This window comes from Scyliorhinus canicula, chromosome 7 (assembly GCF_902713615.1).
Source record: "Scyliorhinus canicula chromosome 7, sScyCan1.1, whole genome shotgun sequence".
Lineage (NCBI taxonomy): Eukaryota > Metazoa > Chordata > Chondrichthyes > Carcharhiniformes > Scyliorhinidae > Scyliorhinus > Scyliorhinus canicula.
The window spans coordinates 141,715,039-141,741,303 of NC_052152.1; the positions used below are offsets into that span (position 1 = coordinate 141,715,039).

At 46.3% G+C, this 26,265-nt stretch overlaps 1 protein-coding gene across 4 annotated transcripts in view; it reads right to left on the reverse strand.

Moving 5' to 3' along the window:
• LOC119969424 (solute carrier family 12 member 5) overlaps window positions 1–26,265 on the reverse strand; it is a 1,634,719-nt gene that overhangs the window by 600,226 nt on the left and 1,008,228 nt on the right. Inside the window, exon 1 of one of the 4 annotated variants that reach the window (XM_038803052.1) lies at window positions 4,885–4,909. The exons of the other annotated variants lie outside the window; for them this stretch is intronic. Coding sequence (XP_038658980.1) covers window positions 4,885–4,894 — 10 coding nt within the window. The 5' untranslated portion in view covers window positions 4,895–4,909. Of the gene's footprint in view, window positions 1–4,884; window positions 4,910–26,265 lie in introns of those variants that run through there. 4 annotated transcript variants of the gene reach the window in all.

Consider the following 26,265-nt stretch of genomic DNA (forward strand, 5'->3'; position numbering starts at 1 on the left):
CTCAGCATAATTTTGCTGTGCTGGACTAGCGCTTGGACATTAATTTAGATTCCCATGGTACTTTGTCAACGTGCTCTGCTCTCTCATTGATATATAATTATCAGGAATTGGTTTTGATAAATATTGCAGTCTGAACCCATGAATCCTTAAGACACAGGCAATTTAAAGTCATTGGCAGAAGATTTAGAGGAATGGTGTGAGAATTGCTTTTTCAGCCAGAGGGTGGTACAGGTCTGGAGCTTACTGCCTGAAAGGCTGGTAGATGGGGAAACCATCACTGCATCTAAATAAAGGTCAGATATGTACAGGAAGTGCCGTAACCTGCAGAGTTAGTGGCCAAGAACTGGAAAGTGGGACTAAGCTGTACTGCTTCCGTGACTGGGACAAACACAAATGGACAAAGGGAAAATTTTACATTTTCTACGTTCCTAATGATCTAAGCTGTGGAATTCTAATGGAGGTATAGCTGATTGTGGCAGAATCAAAAATCTAGTAATTGTAATCACAGACCAGTCAATTCAGTTCTGATAACATTTCACTGCTAGTTTTGCAAAGTTGTTGTTCCCACAAATTTTCATATCCTGCAAAAGAGGTAGGAATTCCTTCTAGGTTCGAGTCCACCATCACCTACCTTTACTCAATTTGCCATTTCTCATTTTGAATATAAACAATAGGCAACAGTGGGGACATTGAAGTCAAGCTCAGATTATCCTCCCTTGAAGCCTACTCACACCCACCTTTTTCATGAAGGTGTTTCCCGGTGGCTGCCGGGTATTCTTGGCCACGGGGAATCCGTGGCTGCACTTAAGAGTGATGTTCACGGACCAAAGTGCCATTTTGATCAGCAGCCCCAATCTCCCCCCCCCCCCCCCCCCCCTGCTTTATTGAACCCGCCCCCCCATGGCGCGGCCCCAGCTCCAATTGGCAAAGCCGTCCCGGGCCCGACTCCTGTCAGTGCCAACCTAGCACCTGGGCACCCTGGCTCTGCCAGATTGGCACCCTGGTAGTGCCAGTGCGCCACTGCCAGGATGCCTGGATGGCACTGCCAGGGTGACTGCCAAGGTGTCCAGATGCCAAGGGAGTGCCAGGATACCATACTGCCCTGTTGCTGACCACCTGGGGATCTCAAATAGCCTTTGGGCTCTTTTGAATATACAGACCTGGATCTCGGCCAACGAAGGCAAGATCCAGATCGCACCGAGCGGAGCGAGTTGGTTGACACGTGATTGGCCCGGGGCCCAGTGCGAAGCCCAATTTGGGACCCTTTCACGATTCACCTGTTGCACCCGGATCCATGCCAGGTGCAATGGCATCACTGGCACCTAAGATTTCTTTTCGATCTCGTGTGGATGAATGAGATCTCTTTTAGGCTTTTGGATGTTTACATTTTTTTCTTCTCAACAGGCCCCACGTAATGTGTAGGAGGTGAATATTGAGGGAGCATGGGGTGGTATGGAGGTAGAATGGATCATGGTGCCGAGGTCCCAGGTTCAATCCCGGCTCTGGGTCACTGTCCGTGTGGAGTTTCCACATTCTCCCCATGTTTGCGTGGGTTTCACCCCCACAACCCAAAGATGTGCAGGTTAGGTTGATTGGCCACGCTAAATTGCCCCTTAATTGGATAAAAATTAATTGGGTACTCTAAATTTATTTGAAAAAACAAAATGGAGGTAGAATGGGGAAAAGAGGGGGGACATGGAGATGACATGTGGGTAAAGGGGAATGGAGATGACATTGAGTATGGGGAACATGGAGGTGGAATGGGGTCTTGAGGTGGCAAGGGGATGTGTCAGGGGGATGTGTCATGGTGAGTGGTAGAGCACTTAATATAAAAAAAGTGGCTGAAGTCTCAGAGAACTAAGACATGTCATCTCGCCAGCCAACCTGTGCACTTGCCAATCTCCATGGTTGCCTCCACTATCCCTGGAGAAGGCAGGCCTATTCCATTTCAGCTCTAGACTCTCTGGAATGAAAACCTGGTTGACGGGGCCTTTCTGAAGGAGGCATGTTTGCCAGGTCAGGAAATTTTCTGACTCAAGTTTTCCGCCTTGATAGTGATAATGCAACCCTGAATCTTCCTGTCAACGGATAACTTAGATCTCTTAAATTCAGTAGTTTTTTGACATTCCTTTCACAAAAATAAATCTCAGTTTCCATTGGATTTTCATTTAGCAATATTATTAATATATTTTTGAGTTACTTTCAAGTTTGACACAGAATCACAGGTGCTGAATCAAGCAATATATATACATACCTGCGTGCATTTAGACAATAATTATGTGCACTAGAACCAGTTGCAAAACCTGCTGAACACATTTGCAGTCTTCTGACAGATCTCAATAGACCTCACGCTGTTGATCACTCCTATAAGATGTGCTCTTTATTTTTAGCTTGTAATGGACAATGCGGGAATATCAATGCATGGAGAAACCTAGTTAGAACACTAGCATTTCTCTTTTGACTCTGGGTTCAGAATCAAAATTGCCCAGACTGAAACCTTTCTCTTCACTTATCTATCTTTCTGTCTCTCAGATGGCTGTTAAAGGTCAAGTGAATTATCTACCTTTTAGTCAGTCTCTCAGGTGCCTTTTCAGAGTCATGTACATTTGACCTTTTCAGTGATCAGAAAAGCTAAATACACGGTGATTCATCCCTCAACCTACCTCCACAACTCCACCCCTCTCTCCCCACACCACTTTCCAAAGCTTTCTCGCCCTTCAGAAATTGTTGATTGTTACCGGGTTACAGTCTGACTATACCAGGGAACAGTCTGGTGTCACACCAAAAGTGGCCTTTTGTGAATCCAGATTGTGAACGTCAGTAGGCTATTCAACTTTGTAGAGATTCACAATCCAGCAGACTGTTGGCTCTCAACGTATAGCTGGCCACACATGCATCCTTTCCAACAGGGGTTACTAAATAGTGATCAGTGGCATCAACCCTGTTAATGTTATTCCTTTGCTTAGCCTTAGAACATCAAGAATGATTGTAGTACCCTGACTGAGATCACCTAGTTCAGCAGAGAAACAGAAGCAAACATGGAATATACAGCTTAAAACTAAATGGAGGAGTGGTGGTGTTCATCAACTTGGCCAACAGAGTGCTAGAAGGTGACACCATAATTCACAAGTGAAATGAAATGAAAGTCAAACTCATTATTAAATGCATTCTTAGAAGGAGTTGGTACCTCTGGCACTAATGCTTGAGTGAATTGGTAAGGAATGGACAAAAGATAGAAATCAGACGAATGCAGTGTTTGAAGGGTATGTGATAAATGGTGGGAAGATGAGAAAAACAAGGTGAGGGGAGCCTTTAGAGAAATGTACAAAGGTGGGTTTGAAATGATACATTTGATGTTTTGGAGCACAGGGAACTAAAGTACATAGGTGAGAACAGGGTGGTAGGCGAGCAGGACTCTTCTGGAGAGTGAGGGATAATTTATTAGGGAGGATGAGAGCAAGCCTGCAAGAAGGGCATTGGAGTAGATGAGCCTAGAGCTGACAAAGGTATCTTGGAGGATTTGAGCTAGGGGCAGAAGTAGATCATTTGCAAGGGGAATGTCAGAGGTTTTTGAATTGATAAGGATATGGGCTGAAACTCAGTTTAAAATGCCAAAGTTGCAAATGGTCCCATTCAGCCTGAAATCATGGCTGGGGAGCAAGATGGAATCAGTGGCAAGGCAGTGGGGTTCGCAGACGGATTGAAGACATTCACTCTGGCCATCTGTGAAGCTAGAATCTGAAAACCTGTTCTGTCATATAATCCCTTACATCCATTGTGCGTATTTTCCCTAGCGATCTAATGGGTTGTCCTCTCAGAATTGGGTGTGAAAGGGGTCTATGCATTCTCAGGTACAAATAGCCCTGGTGTAGTCGAGACCACTTTCACTTCACGCCAGGAAAAATGGAAAACATAGACAATCTGAATTAGCGCCACCATTAAACCTTTGGTGGATTTTTTAAAGTAAGGTACCCAGCATTTGATTTTCTTAAAAACATTTCTCACATGAAACATTAAACTGTTATTTTTTACTTCAAATGCTGACAGACCTGCATTGGATTTTCTTCACTTTCTGTTGTTACAATGTGCCAGCACAAAACCGTGAACATTCGTATATATTTATTAAAAGCATAAACACAAATTCGCGCAGGCTAGACCTGATAAAAATCACTTGTTCAGTGGGAGTTTTATGATCTGAACACAATTTTTCATCCAAGCATCGTAATCTCACGCCGTATCTGTGATGCTAAAGCTTTGCTCAAATTTATCCTGTACAGCCTCAGCTAATGGGTCTTTTGAGCACCAAAACCTTGGCAATCGATGCACATAAATAAATGCTATTCACATCTCTTTGGCTGTGGTAACTGTGCAGCACCTTCCTGTCTAATTCTGGTAAGGTCTGGCTTTAGTTGTTCCCCAGGTTCTATTCCTGAGCAGCAACTGCTCCTCCCTGAAGCAATGAGCCCACGTGAGATGGATGAGGTGTCAAATGCACAGAGTTTGTGCACATAAAACTAATCCAACCCTCTTATTTTTGCTTGTCAAGTGCTGCTCAGAGAAACTGAAAGCCCAGGAAAGGTCAAGGTGAGACAAATTAGACAGCAGCATGTTCAGTTTATCATCGTAACAGAAATAGAAATTGGGGCACTGCGGGTAGTTTCTACAGCAGAGACTGGTGGAGACTGAATAAGTATTGCAGGTGAAGTGAAATACAAAACAAAATTACTTCTTCTCCAACAAAAAAAGCGGATAAAGCACATTTTTCTGAATCAAAATCATTGTTTGCCATTTTGGACACAATGTAATTTAGTTTATCGATATTCTCCCCAAGGGAAACTCAACACCTCACTCATTTGACATAATGGCAATCATAATTCTTATTACCTGGGAGCATGTCTGGTCCTGGTTATCCTGGAGGAGTCTGTAATTTGCTCAACCAGTTGACAGAGGTCAAGAAAATTTTGTCCCTTACAGGGGAAGGAATACAAACATTTTCTTTTGCATTTTGCCAAGTCCTTTCTGTTGAGCTACCGGTACATTATTGGTGATAACCCAAAGTAGGATTGCTGCCAAATTTGCAACGTTTTATTCCCTGGTGCCTCTTGAACAAAACATAAAGCTGGAAGATAATACTAGTATTATGTGTGACGTAAATCATTGCCACAAGGGTTGTTGGTGCTTTATTCAGAACTCCATGCTTATCCCAGAATTGATGGGTTACTGCAGCATCACTGCAGCATTCTGTTTTGTACAAAGGTGCCTGCACAGACTGGACGTGATGAAGCTTTACTTTCTGCGCTTCCAGCCTTTGAGACAGCATCAATTCTCTTCTTCCATTGTGCACTGACCTCCTCACCTTTGCCAACACGACGAGTCGGCAAGTAACAATAATGGGTCATTTTCACAATATGTGTTTTTGCTCCTTACAAATGCCAAACCATTAATTGTTACTTTAATCATGTCTGTTTAACACTTCATTATTCATTTGTTCTCAGAGTCCAGGCGGTGTAACAGTTATATTCTAAGCCTTACCAAGAAGCCCCAAGTGGCTTATATTAAATTCCAAATATCACATCTTCAAACAAATTAGTTTCATTATGCCAAAGCTGCATGTTATATAAATTCCTTGTACCAGTACAGTCAGGATAAGTGTGTACTAGTATGCGGAAAATCGATACTACATTTAATGTTTGAGCTTTCTTTGCCTGCAGTTCTTTTTGAACTAATTATAGAAAATGAATTATATAATTTTTTTTTTTATAAATGTTTTTATTCAGTTTTCATATTTTATATTGAACAAATTACAAATTGTTAGGAGAAAAAAAACAACAAACAAACACGCAAAAATTAACATACATATTTACAGGTAAGCATCTTCGTAGTAGTAACTGTGCCCGCCCCCCCCCCCCCCCCCCCCCAACATGTTTATTTAGTTTGGTTTTGGGCCTTAGCTAGCCATCGAACCCCCGTACCGAACCTGTAGCCCCTCCCGCTACCTTCCCCCGACTATTCTTCCTCTTGTACATTGGCCACAAATAGGTCCCGGAACAGTTGCATGAATGGCTCCCACGTTCTGTGGAAGCCGTCGTCCGACCCTCGGATGGCAAATTTGATTTTCTCCATTTGGAGAGATTCCGAGAGGTCGGACAGCCAATCCGCAGCTCTGGGCGGTGCTGCTGACCGCCAGCCAAACAGGATTCTACGGCGGGCGATCAGGGAGGCAAAGGCAAGGGCGTCCGCCCTCCTCCCCAGGAATAGATCTGGCTGTTCTGAAACCCCGAAGACCGCCACTATCGGGCATGGCTCCACCCTCACTCCCACCACTTTGGACATAACCTCGAAGAAGGCTGTCCAGTACTCCACGAGTCTGGGGCAAGACCAGAACATGTGGGCGTGGTTGGCCGGGCCTCTTTGGCACCGTTCACATCTGTCTTCCACCTCCGGGAAGAACCTACTCATACGGGTTCTTGTTAAGTGGGCTCTATGTACCACTTTTAGTTGCGTCAGGCTGAGCCTTGCGCACGTGGAGGTGGAGTTGACCCTATGCAGTGCTTCGCTCCAGAGTCCCCACCCTATCTCCATCCCCAGGTCGTCCTCCCATTTCCTTCTTGTTGCGTCCAGTACGGTGTCGTCCCTATCTACCAGTCGGTCATACATGTCACTACAGTTCCCTTTCTCTAGGATACTTGCGTCCAGTAGGTCTTCCAGTAGTGTCTGTCGTGGCGGTTGTGGGTACGTCCTTGTCTCCTTTCGTAGGAAGTTTTTGAGCTGCAGGTACCGTAGCTCGTTCCCCCCAGCTAGCTGAAACTTCTCTGTCAGTTCGTCCAGTGTTGCGATCCTGTCGTCCGTGTATAGGTCCCTGACTGTCAGTGTCCCCCCGTCCTGCCTCCACCTTTTGAAGGTGGCGTCAGTCAGTGCTGGTGTGAACCTATGGTTGTTGCAGATGGGAGCCCTGTTTGACATTTTGGTCAGGCCAAGTTGCTGCCGCAGTTGGTTCCAGGATTGGAGGGTGGCTGTCACCACTGGGCTGCTGGAGTGTTTTTTGGGTGGGGATGGGAGTGCTGCCGTGGCGAGGGCCCGGAGGGAGGTTCCCATGCAGGAGGCCTCCTCCGCACGCACCCACTCAGCCTCTGGCTCCTGGATCCATCCCCTTACTCGCTCGGCTGTTGCTGCCCAGTGGTAGAATTGTAGATTCGGGAGGGCTAGCCCTCCCCTGGTTTTTGTTTTTTGTAAGACCTTCTTTGGGATCCTAGCATTTTTACCCCCCCATACGAACGCCATGATGAGTTTGTCCAGCGCTTTGAAAAAGGCCTTGGGGATGTAGATCGGAATGGATCTAAACAGGAAGAGGAACCTGGGCAGTACGTTCATTTTGATCGTCTGAACTCTCCCCGCGAGGGAGAGCGGGAGTGTGTTCCATCTTTGCAGGTCCTTTTTAACTTCCTCCGTCAGGCTGGTGAGGTTCCATTTGTGGATCCCTTTCCAGTCATGGGCTATTTGGATCCCCAGGTAGCGGAATTTATGTCGGGCTTGATTGAACGGCAGCCCCTTTAGTGCTGCCCCCCCCCCCCCCCCTTGCGGGTGTACTGGGAAGATCTAAATGAATTATATAATGACAATTATACGAACATAGAAAGATATGGAGCTACACAGACAGTGAGAAATAAAAGATTAATAAAATCAATGGTTCTTCGAATGAAGCTAAGTGGGTTGGAACCATTATCTGAATCACATCATAAGACCATAGCTCATCGCCTGTTAAAGGTTACTTTTTAATTAGTTGCATGGTGGCACAATGGATAGCACTGCTGCCTCACAGCACCAGGGACTCAGATTTGTTTCTGGCCTGGGTGACTCGCCCACTGACTGTTGCTGTGCCCTCCTACCTCTGGTACTGTGAGTTCGCCACCAAAGAGCCCACCCATCAACAGCATCAACCCTGCCCTCCAGGAAACCTAATTTGTAGGGACCAGTGCCGAATGGTGCATGCTCGAAGTCTCCGAGGCGAAGAGGATAGATCCCAAAGCCTTATGTACCTCAGGAAACTGCATATTAGAATGAGACCAGCTGTCTCACTCTAATATACAGATTTACTAAATAGTGATCCCGCCCACAATGGGCAGGATTTACATCACAACGTATCGCGACATCGTGTTAGATCTCGCGAGGTATTGTGAGCCGGGTAGATCCCGAGAGCGCGGTCTCTCCCAGCTTTTATCGGCCACGCTCTGCCATGGCGAGCTGCTTTTCAGATGCAGCGTGGCCATAGAATCGCAGCCTATATCCCTTTGCAGACTCCTAACATTCTCTTCACAACTTACTTGTTATTTATTAAATGGCAGGAGACTATTTGGCTCGTCTGAGGCCAGGACCTGTGCTTGCTCTTTGAAAGAGTTTGTCAATTAGTCTAGCACCCCTTTCCCCAAAATTCCTTTTTGAAAATTACTCCAGAATCTGCTTCCACCCTCCTGCATTCCCGATCACAACCACTAACAACCTGAACGCTGTTTTCCTTATTTCCTCTCTATTCATTTGCCAATTACCTTAAAAGTATTTCTTCTGATGTCTGGCTATCCAATGTAACTAGAACACCACTGGGAACAAATGAATAATGAAGTGTTAAACTGACATGATTAATGGAACAAGTAATGGCCCAGCATTTGTAAGGAGCAGAAACACTCTGTAAAAATCACCCTAATTGTTATCTCCTGATTTTCAGTGCTATCTTTTGACTGACTCTCAGAGTTGGCACAGCTAGGGAGGTTAATGCATAATGTGGGAAGGATATTGATGCTACCTCAAAGGCTCCACCAGTTGAAAGCAAAGAGGGTAAAGCTTCCAATCTGTGCAGGCTCGTTGAGACTAATATAAGCCTTCAAAACTTTGAATCATTGTGCTTTTATTGTTAGTTTGCACTACATAGAACATAGAACATACAGTGCAGAAGGAGGCAATTCAGCCCATCGAGTCTGCACCGACCCACTTAAGCCCTCACTTCCACCTTATCCCCATAACCCAATAACCCCTCCTAACCTTTTTGACCACTAAAGGCAATTCATCATGGCCAATCCACCTAACCTGCACATCTTTGGACTGTGGGAGGAAACCGGCGCACCTGGAGGAAACCCACGCAGACACGGGGAGAACGTGCAGACTCCACACAGACAGTGACCCAGCGGGTAATCGAACCTGGGAATCACTAGCTGTGATTCCCTGCAATATTACAGGGGCATGATCTTTAACTGTGCAAGGTGGATCTGGAACATCTAGCAACTTCCCTGGCAGAGTGAGAAGGAGAGGGCAGAGATGTGTTACTTTTGATTCCCACCCACTGAGTTTTCCTGCAGCACCCCAAGGCTAGGTCACTGGGTTGTGCCTACAACAACTGTGGGCCCAATATGAAAGTATAAGATATAAGGGTCTCTGCTGATTTCTTGCCCAACTTTACCCAACATTGGGCCATTAAGCCTTCTCACTGATGCTCAGTTTTAGTCCCCCCAAAACTACCTGGCTCCAGGCCTCATTACAGCTTTGGTCTAAAAAAAAAGAGCAATTCCAGAGGTGAGGTGAGGGTGATTATCCTTGACATTGAGGCAGTATTTCATCAAGTGTGACAACAGGCAGCCTTAATAAAATTGATGATAAAGGGAATCAAGGGAAAACGCTCCACTGGCTCGAATCATACCTAACACCAAGGAAGGGGGTTTAGCTGTTGGAGGTTAATCATCTTAGCCCAAGAGCATCTCTTCTCGATTTCTTCAGGGCCCCAGGTCCAACCATCTTCAACTATTTTGGCAATGAACTTTACCTCTTCGTAAGGTGAGCCTTGGGAATATCTACTGCATTCTTCAGTTCAATTTGCAACTTCTCAGGTAGTGAAGTAGTTGGTGCCGACATGTTGCAGGACTGGTACAACATTCTGGCTTGAGATGACAAATAGTAACTATTGTTCACATTGTCCAAGTTCCAAGAAATAACCATCTCCAACATAAGGATGTCTAGCCATCTCCCCTTGGCATTCAATTACATCACAATTATCTAATCACCATCAGCAACATCCCGGGAGTTACCACTGACAAGAAATTTAACTGAATAATAAAAGCAAAATACTGCAGATTCTGGAAATGCTGAATAACTCAGCAAGTCTGGCAGCATCTGTGGCAAGAAACAGAGGGGGGGGGGGGGCAGTTTTCCTGCTGAGTTGCAACCGCTATTCCCGGAGAGAAGCGTGAGAGCCCCCAACCAGGGTTCTGAGAGTCCATTACTATTGATGTATACATTGCTTGATTGGTTCAGCCTGGATGTGAATTTAAAGTACAATAGGGTACATTGATGTTCCTTGGCAATTCAGTGTCATCACGCCAATCATCTAGTTTGCAGAAGATGAATGGATGCAGAAATCAGCAGCCTGCTCACCAATTTGAAATGACGAATTAACAAGATTTTGAGCATTTTTACGCATCAGATGTGAAAAGGTTTGGGAGTGCTTTGTGGCTATTATGTTGAGGCAGAAAGAGGGTAGAAAAAAAGTCCTGACACAGTGGCACCTGTGGCACAGTGGCACAATGGTTAGCACTGCTGCCTCACAGTGTGAGGGACCCTGGTTCAATTCCAACCATGGAGTTTTCATGTTCTCCCTGCGTCTGCATGGGTTTCCTCCCACAGTACAAAGATGCGTGGGTTAGGTGAATTGGCAGTGCTAAATTGTCCCTTCATATCCAGAGATGTGCAGGTCAGGTTATGAGGGGGCGGCACGGTGGCGCAGTGGTTAGCACCTCTGCCTCACAGTACCGGGGCCCCAGGTTTGATCCCGGCCCTGGGTCACTGTCCATGTGGAATTTGCACATTCTCCCCGTGTTTGCGTGGGTTTCGCCCCCTCAACCCAAAGATGTGCAGGTCAGATGGGTTGGCCATGCTAAATTGCCCCTTAATTGGAAAAAATGAATTGTGTGCGCTAAATTTATTTAAAAAGAGATTAGGTTACGAGGATAGGGTGGGTTGAATGGGGGAGTGGACCTGGGTAGGACTCTCTTTCAGAAGGTCAGTGTAGACTCGATGGACCAAATGGCCTCCTTCTGACTGTAGTGATTCTATGATTCTACAGGACCATGGCTCTATGTAGCAGCAAATGTTGCTGGTGAAGCTGGAGTGAATAGACCACTCAATCTCCGTTCTTTCCTCACCCCACCGAGAAATGTAAAATTGAACCCAAGCTGGAGAGGTTGCTGGAAGCCAAAGCTGTAAGCATGGAGCAGACATTTTAAAGCACTGTGAATAAAGCTTTTCATACACATAGAAACTCCTGCCATCTCTGCAAAACTCTGGGATATAAAATGAACAATACACCCTATCTAACAGCACTGGGAGAGTATCTTCAGCACATGTACTGCACCAGTTCAAGAAAGTGGCTCATCAGAACATTCTCAACGGCTATTCGGGGGGAGCAATAAAACACTGCCTCTGCCAGGGGCACACCCATCCTATGAATAAGCAAAGAAATAAAAGTGGCCTGGCAGTAGATCTGTCCCCAATGGGCTGAAGGATCAAGTGCAATGTTAACAAAGAGACTTTACCCTCCTTGTCCAGGTGATCTTTGGGCCTAAGGTTCCTGCCCTCCAGCAGCACACAGCAGCCAAGAGAACTTCAGGCCTGCAGCTTAGTTGCTGTTTCCATGCTCAGATGCTCGCCAAAAACGTTTTGCCTGAGGCGGAGAGAGCGGAGATTATGTCCATGAAATCAGCATAAACAGTACAGGCACTTCCCTTCTCTGAAGAGGTGCAGAATGCCCATGATGTGCTGAATTTTGGCATCTCTTTCACTCCTGTGAATACTTCATATCCATAGAAGCATACTCTCAGCAATATATACTTATAACATTTCAAGTATGTTCAGAATATTTACAGATGGTTTATTTGTTTCTTTTGGCTGTTTTGTTTTCTTTTACTTCTTTCTATCTATTTTCTCTACCTTCCCTTTTGTATTGCTTCCTTAGTTTGACAATGCCATAACGCACCCAAGCTAACCGGACTGCAAACCCATTTAGGAAACAGGCTACAACTGTTATCCTGACCTCAGTCCTCTCAGTTCACGTTACCCAAATTAGATTCGCATCTGACATTCTTAATAATAGTAGTTTCCTCACAGCTTGTCACCTTTCCATTACCCCAGTTTCGTAATTTTAAAAGCCATGATTCATCTCCTTCCCCGGACTGCTTTTGCTGATGTGAGCTGCATGCTTATTCTTGCATCTTACTTGTTCTCTGTTAAATGATGCCTTTCAACACTGCATTACGATTGTGTCAGTTCCCAAAAACGTGATAGAACAGATTTTAGACACGATTCAACTCTTTGCCTTCAATATTTGAACAGAAGAACCGGGAGAGGGTGGTTGGAATGTATTCAGTTATCCAGTTTAGCAGCATCAGTCAATCAACGTTCTGACACATTAGCCTGAGTATACTGTTCATACACAAACAAAAACATACTTGTACACACATTGTCATAATATTGAAGGAAATAAGATTGAATTATGTCTGGAAATACTGGACATTAAATAAGACCTGAGTTTTTTTTCAAATGGACACAAAAGCCACTGGCTGAATTGATGCAGGATGATTCTCTGAAAGACAATGGAGCCCCACCCTGTTACCAGAAAAGGTACTTCTAAAAAGTTTCCAGAAGTAAATTGCCATCTCCATTGGAGATAAAGGGACAGAATGAACATCTCATCAAGAGATTCCTTGTGTAATGCCCAAGCCTATTTTGTGGATTCACCTTCCCATTTGGAATATACAAAAATGGGTTTACACTCTTGCTGCTTCAGGTTGTCTGTCGGTATGCTCTATGAGAACAAGTACCGGACGTTTGACACTGAAGTAAAAGCCAGCAAGTCGACTCACAGCACCCCTGCAAATAGCCATTTGCACATATATTCTGAATCTCTCTCTCTCTGACTGTGGAAATCAGCCAAGTCAACAAGGACTGCAGCTGAAAAGAGAATTGGGAAGCTTCTCCACGTAACTATGGAACACCGGAATTGTGAAACTGACTATTCATCTGTTGATGTCAACTCTAATGGAATCATGAATCACAATGGTTGCAAAGCTCAATCCTCTACTCCTCATGACTCAAAGACTCTTCCGTATAACATTTGTTTTCTATACTTACTTACTTTGAACTCAATTCTCCCTTCAAATCAATATGAATGAATGTGTTTTATCATTGTCCTGCCTTTAGTAATTAATCAAGTCACTCTCTATTTAACTCAGAAAAACCTGGTTAAATTGTCTCCTTTTAAAACATAATTATTGGGTCTGGAAAAAAGGGAACTGCAAAAAGGGATCATTTTAAAATTAAATCCTGTGATTACCAGCAGAGGGAGGTGACTGAAGTCATCGAGCCAGTTAATTATTCTTCACCCGGGTTTGTAACAATCTGAAGGGGTCCCGGCCGGACAGTGACAAATTGAGGGATCTCGCCCAGATCATCAACTTTGGAGAACTCCATCTGGAGTGAGTCATAATACCACACCCACACATAAACACCCTCTCCCCCCCCCCACCACACACACACATACAAATACCGACCCCACACATACCCCACACATACACATGCACCACACATACACACGCGCCACACACACATCCCAAATACGCACACATCCCACGCACACAGCCCGTACACACACACCACAAACACACTTTAAGGGTCCTCCCTGTTTATTCCCTTTTTTCCCCCTTTCTTTTATTTTGCCGTTACTATTTTTGATCCATGGATGATTAATGGACATGCATCTTTAAGAAAAGTAGCAGAATTCAAAAGTTACAGGAGAGGATGCTTTGCTAGTCTCTGCTGCTTTGAACAGGAGCTGCAGACCTGTTGGCAGCAGAGAGAGATGGGCTGGGACTTGGTTTGATGGATTAATTGGTGGCCAATGATTTGTCCCAAAAGGCTGTGCTCTGTCTGGTAACAGGTGGTGATTGGATCCTATCTGAGTGGAGTGATTTTCAGAGACCCAGGGAATTTCAGTTTGGCTCTTGGCAGCACAAGGACAAGATCCTCCATCTTTTCTCCAGAAAGGCTGTTCTCCTGTATGTGCAGAGTGCCTAAATTAATGAGTCGATAGAAAGGCCATTGCAGGCTGCAAACAAAGACAACGCCTTCTCTCTATCTCCAGAAAGGCCTGTGAGTACGATATTTCTGAAACTCCAGGAACATGAATGAACCTCCAAGAAGACCATAAATTGAGAGCTAGGTTTAAGAGGAGTCATGTGCTGGAAACCATCACCCGAAACAAGACTCTTTTTCCTTTCACTTATCATTTTTGACCCCTTTCTCCCCCTCTGTGATTGTCGGTCTTGTGTGTAGAGGGTGGGGGGGGGGGGGGGGTGGGGGGGGAATTAAAGTGGGGAATTAGGAATTAGATAATAGTTAACCAGATGTATTTGCTGCATATTTTATTATAGTTCTTTTTACAAACAAACAGTAATTGTGTTTACAATTACAAACCTAGTGACTGTAATTATTAGACAGCCAAGGGCCAAAGACTTCAGGTATCTCTCGAAGAATTATTGGTTAATTTTGTTTAATTTACTTGTGTTGTGATTCTGGGTCAAGTGTGGCTGGAATTGATTATGCAGTAGCTCAGGGTGACACAACACCACACACACCCCACACATACATATATCCCACACGCACCTCACACACTTACACTCACCCCCCCCCCCACACACACACACACCACAAACACTCCTCCACACACACCCCACACATACACTGCACACACATACAAACCACACACATGCACATCCCACACATACCGGCTTGCATATCCCCCACACATACACCCCACACACAGAACCCAAAACACACACCTCACAAACCCATACATACAAACCATACACACATCCCATACATGCCCCACACACAAACACATCCCACACACACCACAGACACCCCCCCCCCACACACACACACACTCATACAAATCCCATAAACACCTCCCCACACACATGAGGCTCCCACACACACACTGCACATATGCACACCCCACACATACACACCCAACACATGCAGCACGGTAGCATTGTGGAGAGCACAAATGCTTCACAGCTCCAGGGTCCCAGGTTCGATTCCGGCTTGGGTCACTGTCTGTGCGGAGTCTGCACATCCTCCCCGTGTGTGCGTGGGTTTCCTCCGGGTGCTCCGGTTTCCTCTCACAGTCCAAAGATGTGCGGGTTAGGTGGATTGGCCATGATAAATTGCCCTTAGTGTCCAAAATTGCCCTTAGTGTCCAAAATTGCCCTTAGTGTTGGGTGGGGTCACTGGGTTATGGGGATAGGGTGGAGGTGTTGATCTTGGGTAGGGTGCTCTTTCTAAGAGCCGGTGCAGACTCGATGGGCCGAATGGCCTCCTTCTGCACTGTAAATTCTATGCACATCCCAGATGCACACGTACACTGTACACCATACACACATACATATCACACATACACCCCTGCCACACACATACATCCCTCATACATAAACACCCTACATACATGCACACCGCACAAGCGCACACCCCACACCATACGCACACACATATACCCCACACACACACATCCCAAACACCCACACCCCAAACTCACACACACCCCACATGCCCACACACCTCACATGCACACCCACACCCCCCCACACACACATCCCATACACACACATTCTCACCCCCCACATTCCCATATACACACACACCACACAAACACACATCCCATACGTACGCCACACAAACATCCCACCCCCCCACACAAGTACACATCCCATACACACACCACACACACCCCACACACAAATACAAATCACATACATATACCCACACACATCCCACACTTGTATCCCACAAATGCATGCCACAAACACACATCCACACATACACACACACATAGCTCACATACACACCCAACACATGTACACCCTCCCCACACACACATGCATATACACACACTGCACTTATACACGCACACCCCACACACGCACACTCAACATACACATACGACTCACACCATACACACATATACCCCATACACACACCCCTGCCACACACACACACATACCCCTCATACACAGGCTCCCCACATACATGCACACCACACATACACACACCCCGCATACTGTCACACATCATGTTCACACACACTCCACACACCCCCAACCCCCACACACATACCACACACACACATCCCACCCACATACATGCACATCCCATATACACAGACACACACCCCGCATACACACACACGCCACAGATACAGACCCAACATACACACACCCTACCTGCACATATGCACAGACATACCCCATCCATACACACATAGGCACCCCGTATCCCACAAACACATCCCCCCACACACACAGCCCACACACACACACACACCACACATATGCACACCACACACACATAAACACATTCCACACAAACATACATCCCTGACATACACCTCACAACACATACACACTCCTCACACATCCATCCCACACACAGACCTAACATACACACACCCCATACACACACCGCACCCATACACACACACCCCGCACACAGCTTACACACACACACACCTCACACATACACACACATCTCACACACAGACCTGACATACACACAAACGTCCCACACACACACCCCACACACACACCCCGCACACACACCTCACACGTACACATACACACTCCTCACACACACATTCCACATGCAGACATAGAACGTAGAACATAGAACAGTACAGCACAGAACAGGCCCTTCGGCCCTCGATGTTGTGCCGAGCAATGATCACCCTACTCAAACCCATGTATCCACCCTATACCCGTAACCCAACAACCCCCCCCCCCCCGACATATACATACACACACACACCCGCGCACACACGTACACACCCGCACACACACAAATACCCCCCACAAACATATACACACCCACCCAACACACACACCTCACACACACACACCTGACATACACACACAGCCCACACACACACCTTGCACAAATACATCCCGCACACAAACACACATACCCCACACACACCCTTCACAAATACATCCCACACACATACACACACACCCCACACATACCTCACACATACACATACATGCCCCCCCCCCACACACACACATATGCCACCCACAGACATCTGCCACACACATACACCCCACACAGGCATCCCACATATGCACACACACACCACCCACATGTGGATCAGAAATTGGCTAGTTGAAAGAAGACAGAGAGTGGTAGTTGATGGGAAATGTTCAGAATGGAGTTCAGTTACGAGTGGCGTACCACAAGGATCTGTTCTGGGGCCGTTGCTGTTTGTCATTTTTATAAATGACCTAGAGGAGGGCGCAGAAGGATGGGTGAGTAAATTTGCAGACGACACTAAAGTCGGTGGAGTTGTAGACAGTGCGGAAGGATGTTGCAGGTTACAGAGGGACATAGATAAGCTGCAGAGCTGGGCTGAGAGGTGGCAAATGGAGTTTAATGTGGAGAAGTGTGAGGTGATTCACTTTGGAAAGAATAACAGGAATGCAGAATATTTGGCTAATGGTAAAATTCTTGGTAGTGTGGATGAGCAGAGGGATCTCGGCGTCCATGTACATAGATCCCTGAAAGTTGCCACCCAGGTTGATAGGGTTGTGAAGAAGGCCTATGGTGTGTTGGCCTTTATTGGTAGAGGGATTGAGTTCCGGAGCCATGAGGTCATGTTGCAGTTGTACAAAACTCTAGTACGGCCGCATTTGGAGTATTGCGTACAGTTCTGGTCGCCTCATTATAGGAAGGACGTGGAAGCTTTGGAACGGGTGCAGAGGAGATTTACCAGGATGTTGCCTGGTATGGAGGGAAAATCTTATGAGGAAAGGCTGATGGACTTGAGGTTGTTTTCGTTAGAGAGAAGAAGGTTAAGAGGTGACTTAATAGAGGCATACAAAATGATCAGAGGGTTAGATAGGGTGGACAGCGAGAGCCTTCTCCCGCGGATGGAGGTGGCTAGCACGAGGGGACATAGCCTTAAATTGAGGGGTAATAGATATAGGACAGAGGTCAGAGGTGGGTTTTTTACGCAAAGAGTGGTGAGGCCGTGGAATGCCCTACCTGCAACAGTAGGGAACTCGCCAACATTGAGGGCATTTAAAAGTTTATTGGATAAGCATATGGATGATAATGGCATAGTGTAGGTTAGATGGCCTTTAGTTTTTTTTCCATGTCGGTGCAACATCGAGGGCCGAAGGGCCTGTACTGCGCTGTATCGTTCTATGTTCTATGTTCTATACGCACAACCTGCATATACACATACCCACCCCACATGCACACAAGCACACTCTATACATGCACACCCAACACACATTCACACCACACATGCACACACATGCATCCACATTCTATGCCATATACAAGTACAAACTCCCAGTAGGTTGAATCCAGTCATTCAAAAGAGTATTTGACTGACATCTGAAAAGGAAGAATGTGTAGGGTTATGGGAAATTTATGTAGTGCCATTTGGAGAGCCAGTAACATGATGGGCGCAATGGTCTCCTTCTGCATTGTAACAATTCTGTGATTCTGAGGTTCATCGTGGAGCACAATGTAACGATAGTGCTGCATGATAAGAAAAATACTCTTTCTACCAGTGCTTCATCTTTCGAAGCAAAATCTGTCAAGACCAGTCTTTCAGATAACCTCTTGTTCATTTTTAGAACAATTCAGAGTCAGAGTTTAAAAATGAAATATTGTTTTACTTTGTAAAACAAAACATTTATCCTCATGAAAGAACTTTTGGAAGCTGTTTGGGAGTGATCTTTCTCTTCAAGTGCAAAACAGTTCTGTTCAACTTTTCACTGCTTTATCATAGAATCGTAAAATGTACAGTGCAGAACTGGCCATTCGGACCATCGGGTCTGCACCGGCCCTTAGAAAGAGCACCCTACTTAAGCCCACACCTCCACCTTATCCCCATAACCCAGTAACTCCACCCAACCTTTTTTGGACACGAAGGGCAATTTAGCATGGCCAATCCATCTAACCTGCATATCTTCGGACTGTGGGAGGAAACCGGACCACCTGGAGGAAACTTACGCAGACATGGGGTGAACATGCAGACTCCGCATAGACAGTGACCAAGCCGGCAATCGAACCTGGGACCCTGGCGCTGTGAAGCAACAGTGCTAACCACTGAACTACCATGCCGCTACTGTGCCAGGCAATTTCTCAAGTTTCATCTCCAACGGTATTTGCATTCATAATTCCAGATGCAAACTCCGCTGGAGGTAAAGATGATATTACTTCAAGAAAGGGGAGGATCTCAAGTAAGGAGTCAAAAATTAAGAAAGCTTTTCAGAGTATACCTCAGCTCACCAGCAATCTCTCTCAAGGGTGGTGGGGTTGGGGTTAAGATGTTGCTTGCTAGGATGAAGGGAAAATAACCTGTAGGTACAGGTGGGAGGAATCTGCAGGTAAGTGGTGGTGCAGTACAGCCTCCATTTGGAGGCCTGCTGAATTGTGAAGATGCAACAATATTTGTTTGCAAGGAAGGTCTTTCTCCATGTCCCTCCATGCATCATCCGTTCATCAGTCAACCCTCATCAAGCTGAAGACAGGTGCAGCCAAGATTCAGGCCACAGCCGACCCTTTCTGTCCTTGCAAGTTCTGCATCGTTGCTATTGGTGTCCTTGCAGCCGATGACAGAACACAGTAACCCCTCAGTATGCTGGCCCAGACTCTAAGAACAAGTATTACTGTGCCGTTAACAAATAGATTCGCTAGGACACCCCCAGAAATAGTTAGTAGCGGTGTTCAAATTTAGCAACACGAATTGTCTTATTTACAATCGATATTAATAACTTGCAGGGATAGAAGGTACCATAGCCATAATTTACCAATGGCACTAAAATAGGTGGGACAGTAAGTTACAATGAGGAAAATTGACAAATGGATATAGATAGGTTAGGTGAGCGGGTCAAAATTTGCCAGATGGAATTTCATGTGGATAAGTGTGAGGTTATCAATCTTGGTTGGAAAAATGGAAAGGCATCTCATTGGGCAGGATTCTCCGTTTGCCCTCACCGAAATCACGAAACGTGATTGGGCAGAGAATAGATTCCGATGCCAAAATTGCAGCGGCCGCCATTTGACACCAAATTGTGATTCTCCCTCACCTCGGCAGCGGCGTAAATGTGTACCAGAACGCACGTGCTGGCCAACACCGCTTATATATCATCAGCAGGCCCAACCTGGTATTCTCCATGGCCTCTGCAATGCTCCACCTCCAATGGCCGAATTCCCGACAATGCAGTTCACTTGTGGTTTTAAAAATTGTGACACCAGCGCGGTGGCTGCTGAGGGAGAGAGAGGGGGTACAGAAAATATCCAACATCGCCATAGTTTGCTGACAGTTGCCTTGCTGGCCGGGGGGGCTTCTCCCAGGGCCAGGGGGAGTAGTAGCGGGTGGCCAGGAGGTGGGCTGTGGGGTCGGGGTGGACGGACATGGAATGGAAAGGCAGTAGTGCAGCTGCACATGCCGCTAACCGCTCACTGTGAACTTAGGACCACGGGTCGTATATGTGAGCCCCAGGCCACGCCCCTGGGTGCCCTCTGGCCCCAACCAACCCATCAGCTGTATGGCCGTGCTCCACCAAAACCAGTGCCATCTTGTTGGCTGGGATGAGTGTGTGGGGATTGTAATGTGCATATGTGGCTGCAGCTTGTCAGCCTCCCCAGTGTCAATAATGGACCCGTCGAATACTGCACCATTTTCCATCGCAATCTATTGTGTTCCATGTTGCGTCAATGCCAGCCAATTAACAGTAGCAGAATCGGTCCAGATATGGCGGCAGTTTTGCTGTTGTGAAAGTCCACAAATTCTGTGTTGGCGTCAACACTCAGTCGCGGAAACGGAGATTCCCGGCCATTATCTAAACGTAAAGAAACTTCAGAGTGCTTCAGTGCAGAGGGATCTGGGTGTCCTCGTGCATGAATCGCAGAAACTAGTATGCAGGTACAGCCAGTAATAAGGAAGGCAAATGGAATTTTGGCACTTATAGCCAAAGGGTGTATAAAGTAGAGAAGTGTTGCTGCAACTGTGCAAGGCATTGGTGAGATCTCACCTGGTGTACCGTTATTTGAGGAGGGATGTAGTTGCATTAGAGGCAGTTCAGAAGCGGTTCACTGGATTGATTCCAGAGATGAGGGGTTTGACTTATGAAGAGAGATTGAGCTGTTTAGGCCTATACTCTCTCCTGTTTAGATGAATGAGAGGAGATCTAATTGAGGTATATAAGATGGTAAAAGGGATTGACAAAGTTGACGTAGAGCGAATGATTCCTCTTGTTGGAAAATCTAGAACGAGAGGCCATAGTTTTAGGATAAGGGGTAGCAGATTTAAGACAGAGATGAGGAGAAATTACTTCTCTCAAACGGTCAATAATCTGTGGAATTCACTACCCCAGAGTTCTGTGGACGCCAGGACATTGAGTAAATTTAATGAGGAGATAAACAGATTTTTAAATAATATTGGGTTGAAGGGTTATGCAGAATGGGAAGGAAAGTGGAGTGGAATCTGAAAGGAGATCAGCCATGGTTACATTGAATGGCGGAGCAGGCTCGGATGCTGAATTGCCTATCCCTGCTCCTAGTTCTTATGTTCTTATGTCCTTCGTTCATGCAATGTAATGTAAATCACAATATGCTGTAATTCAGATGCTTCTAGTGGTAGCGTACTTGAGGTCTGAAGAGGAACTGTGATGCGTTAGTAAAGGAGGGAGTATATGTTGGGCCCTAATGTTTCAAAATGGGCCTATGGTAGTTTGGGTCCCATTGCACTGAGCTCTCTTTTAGTCAAAGAGTTTTAATTGTGCTCTTTCCAAGACTGTAAGGTAATAGAGCAACCACCTGCCCCCTGCCCCACCCTTTCCAGTGTCACCATCCTCCTCCACCCAGTGTGGTGATATGCATCACTGTAAATACACCGGGGGTTAATGTAAATATACTTAGACTAAATAAACACTAGAGGGAGCAGCAGAGACATCATGACACACTGACATACAACTAATAGGTCAGTAAGATAGGACACGACCAACGGGCAGTCAAGACACACCCAGAGGTGGCACTACCACAAGGGGGCAACCCATATAAAAGGACAGGGCACACATGTTCTTTCTCTTTCCATAGGCGACACTCAGAGAGACAGGGGCAGATCAGGGAAGCATCACACCCATCGCATGGGTTATCGTATTAGAGCAGACTGGTTAGTTAGTTGAGTTACTATAGTTAGATTAGCAAGAGAGTCAAACTCAAGTAGGAGAATTGTTAATGGTTTAATAATTGTGTTAAAGCTATCTCCAAGTCTGAACCTTCCTTTGTCAGAGTGTACATCAAGAAAGCAGCTTATGCTACGTCAAGAAGCATAACACAACACCCAGTTGGGACCACAAGCCGTTTCTACCTAGATTTCTGTTTTCATCACTCATGGCTTATAGAATCCATTTTCAGCTGTTATGACAACCTGGGCCAATGCGCCATCAATTCCAGGTCACTTGACCTGGAATTGCAACCCAGTTGAAATAAAGTTCAGTTTAAAAATATCCGAGGTCTTCAGCTGCCAATAACTACATTCACCAAGTATGTAAACTTAAAGACAATTAACTTTTTATTATTAACATTATTATTAGTAACTATGATTAAATAGGCAACAAATACAACTGGAGTATTATCTACTCTCCAACCACAACCTTTTATCTCACCCCACCCTCCATGCACACTCACAGACAAACAAACATAGGGGGGAAAGAGGGGTGTAGAATATGATGAAAGTAAAAGGATAGGAGTCATTGGGTGCAATCCAACGGCTATGCTGCACCCGAAAAGCAGCTCGCCACGTCGCAGCGGCCGATGAAAGAAGGGAGGCCCTCCCCCATCCTGGGGCCTACTCGGCTCTCCACGTCTCATCAGATCCAATTGATCCCGTCCATTGATGTTGCGATGTGGATCCCGCCCACAATAGACGGGATCAATTTTTGGCAAATCTACACATTAGAGCGAAGCAGTAAGTCTCACTCTAATGTACAGATTCCTGAGGTACCTGAGGCTGTGGTATTCAACCCCTTAACCTCAAGAGACCTCGGGCATGTACCGTTCAGCATGTGTCCTCACAAATGGAGACCAAACAGAACGGCACTCGTGGGGGTATCCCAGGGATCGGAGTCCCCCAGCTGCATGCCCTTTGGGCAGGATGATGCCCTGGCACTGCTGGTACTGCCTGGCACCCTGGCAGTGCCACCTGGGTGACAGCCTGGTGGTGTCACGGTGACAGGCTGCCAGGTCGGCGCTGCCAAGCTGATATTTTTGTGCACATGCGATCAGGCCAGTGTTGCCTGGTGTGGGTGTTGAGGGGGTGCAAGAGGCGGAAGTGTGCTTGGGCTGGGAGTGAAGCTGGGGATTGTTCAGCGGCCTTAGAGATAAGGACACCATTTAAAAATGGTGCCCCAACCTCTCACTACAATGGGAAGTTTCAGTGAGCGGAGCTCCTCACTGTACAAACAGGAGCTATGTGCGGCCTCCGCACGTGCCCAGTTCAGGCCCCTTATTCAACGTGAGTCGTGTTGAATAGCCATGTGTTTCTCGGCACTGAGCACTGGGAAACATGCAGCTAAACATGCTCGCGAGGGGACGTTGTATCCTTTTGGGAGAATCACGCCCTTAGATTCAGGTGTACATCTTCCAGTTAGTTTCTTCGGCAGCGCATGGGCAGCACGGTAGCACAAGTGGCTAGCACCGTGGCTTCACAGCGCCAGGGTCCCAGGTTTGATTCCCCGCTGGATCACTGTCTATGCGGAGTCTGTACGTTCTCCCCGTGTCTGCGTAGGTTTCCTCCGGGTGCTCCAGTTTCCTCCCACAGTCCAAAAACTGTCAGTATCTGCTTTTCTTTGTATTAAATCCCTCTGGCCTACTTAAGTCCCTTTAGGTCATTTCAACATAGGCTGCATGCCTTTATTTGATCAAACACATTTCCGCAGGAATCGCCGCAGAGAAAACATGTATCTTAAACTGTCACATGTTTTATTTATAAGTTCCTTCTTCCACATAATTAGTTATGACAAAGCGTGTGTATTGTCCTTCCAGCTCCAGCTTTTGCTACGTAACTTCCTTTTATTTTCTTACTAAAGTATTGAGATAGGACCTACTGTAGTTATTTCCAAATCCACTGACTCATTCCCGTTATCGGTAGACTTTATTCTCTTTCTCAAATGTTTTATTGTTCTTGTTTTACCTATGGTTGTTTGCTGAATCACCACAAGATCAGGAGACATGCATAGTTGAAACTAATGTGTTTTTTAATAACTCACAACTTTATACATCTTCAAGGGTGCTGTGAGACTTTCAGTCCACGATCATGTGACTTTCTGTATTATACCCTCCACGGTACACCAGTTCTAGATTAACCCTTGCTCTGCCTGAAAACCCTTCTCCTACGGAACTCTCCCATGTGAACAGTTTATCGAATGAATGCCAAGATATGTTTGGAAGATTCCAGTGAAAATGCGTAAATTAAAGAGGGGAAAGTTGGTTGGGGCTCCCAATCCTGGTTGCTACCTGGTGATCTAAACCGCCTTCCTGCAGTACAGGGCGGGACTGTAGAGATTCTATGATTTCTCCCCATAGCTGTATAAACATCCGGATGTGGACATCAATGGACTAACCTCTGATGGGCTCCTTGAGGAAATTTACAATGCGACATAGGAATTCTGTGTAATTGATTTATTCAACATCACTGGCTCCTGATTGATCAGGCTTTGCAGAAATTATGATTAATAACAAAATTCAAAACCTGTTACAATGCAATACAAACTAACGAAATAGCTATCAATGAAACTCTGAACCCAGCAAACAGAATAAAAATGAATCCTCCTTTTTTCCCATGGAGCCAATTCTGCATTATTGGATGTTCTTCACATTATTGTTTCTCTTTTCAATACCATAAATGAGTAACGCTGAGGAAGATTTTAGGTTATGCAAGTCTGTTGTTGCTGCTTCCTCCTCTCATTCTGTGATTGGGATTTCTTTGAGACTGGATGGGGGCGATTTTCTGGAGTTTGCACCGGGGAGATGTCGGAATGAGAACCACCCCCACCGGCGCCATAGTTCGGCTTACGGCCAATGATTACCAACAATTACCATCAATTTAAATAAGTTTGAATATGCACAACACCTTATCTTCCGGCTTCACGTTATGTCCACCCCCGCCGGTGTGATGCACTGGTGAAAATCACTACTGCTCTGCAGCAATCGCACTGCCCCCTGGCACCCTGGCAGAGTAAGGTTTCCACTGTTGAGGGTGCGGGACCACAATGAGGAACGGGGCCTTGATTGCGGCGCATTGTGGGAATTGTCAGCGATGTTTATTGGGGTCGGGGGAGATTGTGACCAGGCCGTTAGATTGCTGGAAAGGCTAAAATTAGGAACCGCACTGGGCACCGATTGGTTTGCAATCTAACCGGCCCGCTCCCATTGGTGAGATGAGGATCCCACCATGGCGTGGTGAGAAATCAATAATCAACAATTAATGCCAATCTCCATAACATTAACAGGAACAACCTCCTAACTAACGGCCTCCCCAGCAAGTGATCATGCAGGTGCCGATTAGTACACATCTTTAAACAAATGGCTGCTTGGGGATCCGAGGAGGTGAGTAGCCATCTTTGCTCTTGGGCAACTGGGGTTACTGCCCCAGTGCATGATGGGGGTGGTGGGGGGAGCCCCCGGGTGGGGTGGCCTCGGTTTGGAGGGGATGCCATTGGTTTGGGGGTCGCCCCTGGGGTGGGGGGTGTCTCAGCATCCATAGGTCTGCCATGCCACCCCCCAGGATCATGTGTATCCTAACGGGAGCAATCCCATCTCCTGCCTGTCTGTCCCACCAATCACCCACAACGGCTACTGACTGTGGATGCCTCTGGCCACGCGGCTGAAGGCTATTCCTAACAGACAATTGGCAGTTGGTGAATTGAGATTTCACACCTCCCAAGTGAATTCCCATGGGTAGGCGAGCCACGTAGCATGTAGGGGCCATTACCTAGCATCTCAATCAGACCGTGATGCCTGGACATACTGCGCCTGAACACTGCGGGAAGCAACACCACGGACGCAGTGGCTAACATCCGAACACTCAGGGGCTGAGCCTCAGCACCGGTAAACATTTCTGTCACCAAAGGGTGGGTGTGCGCGCCGGGGAGGGGACCAGCA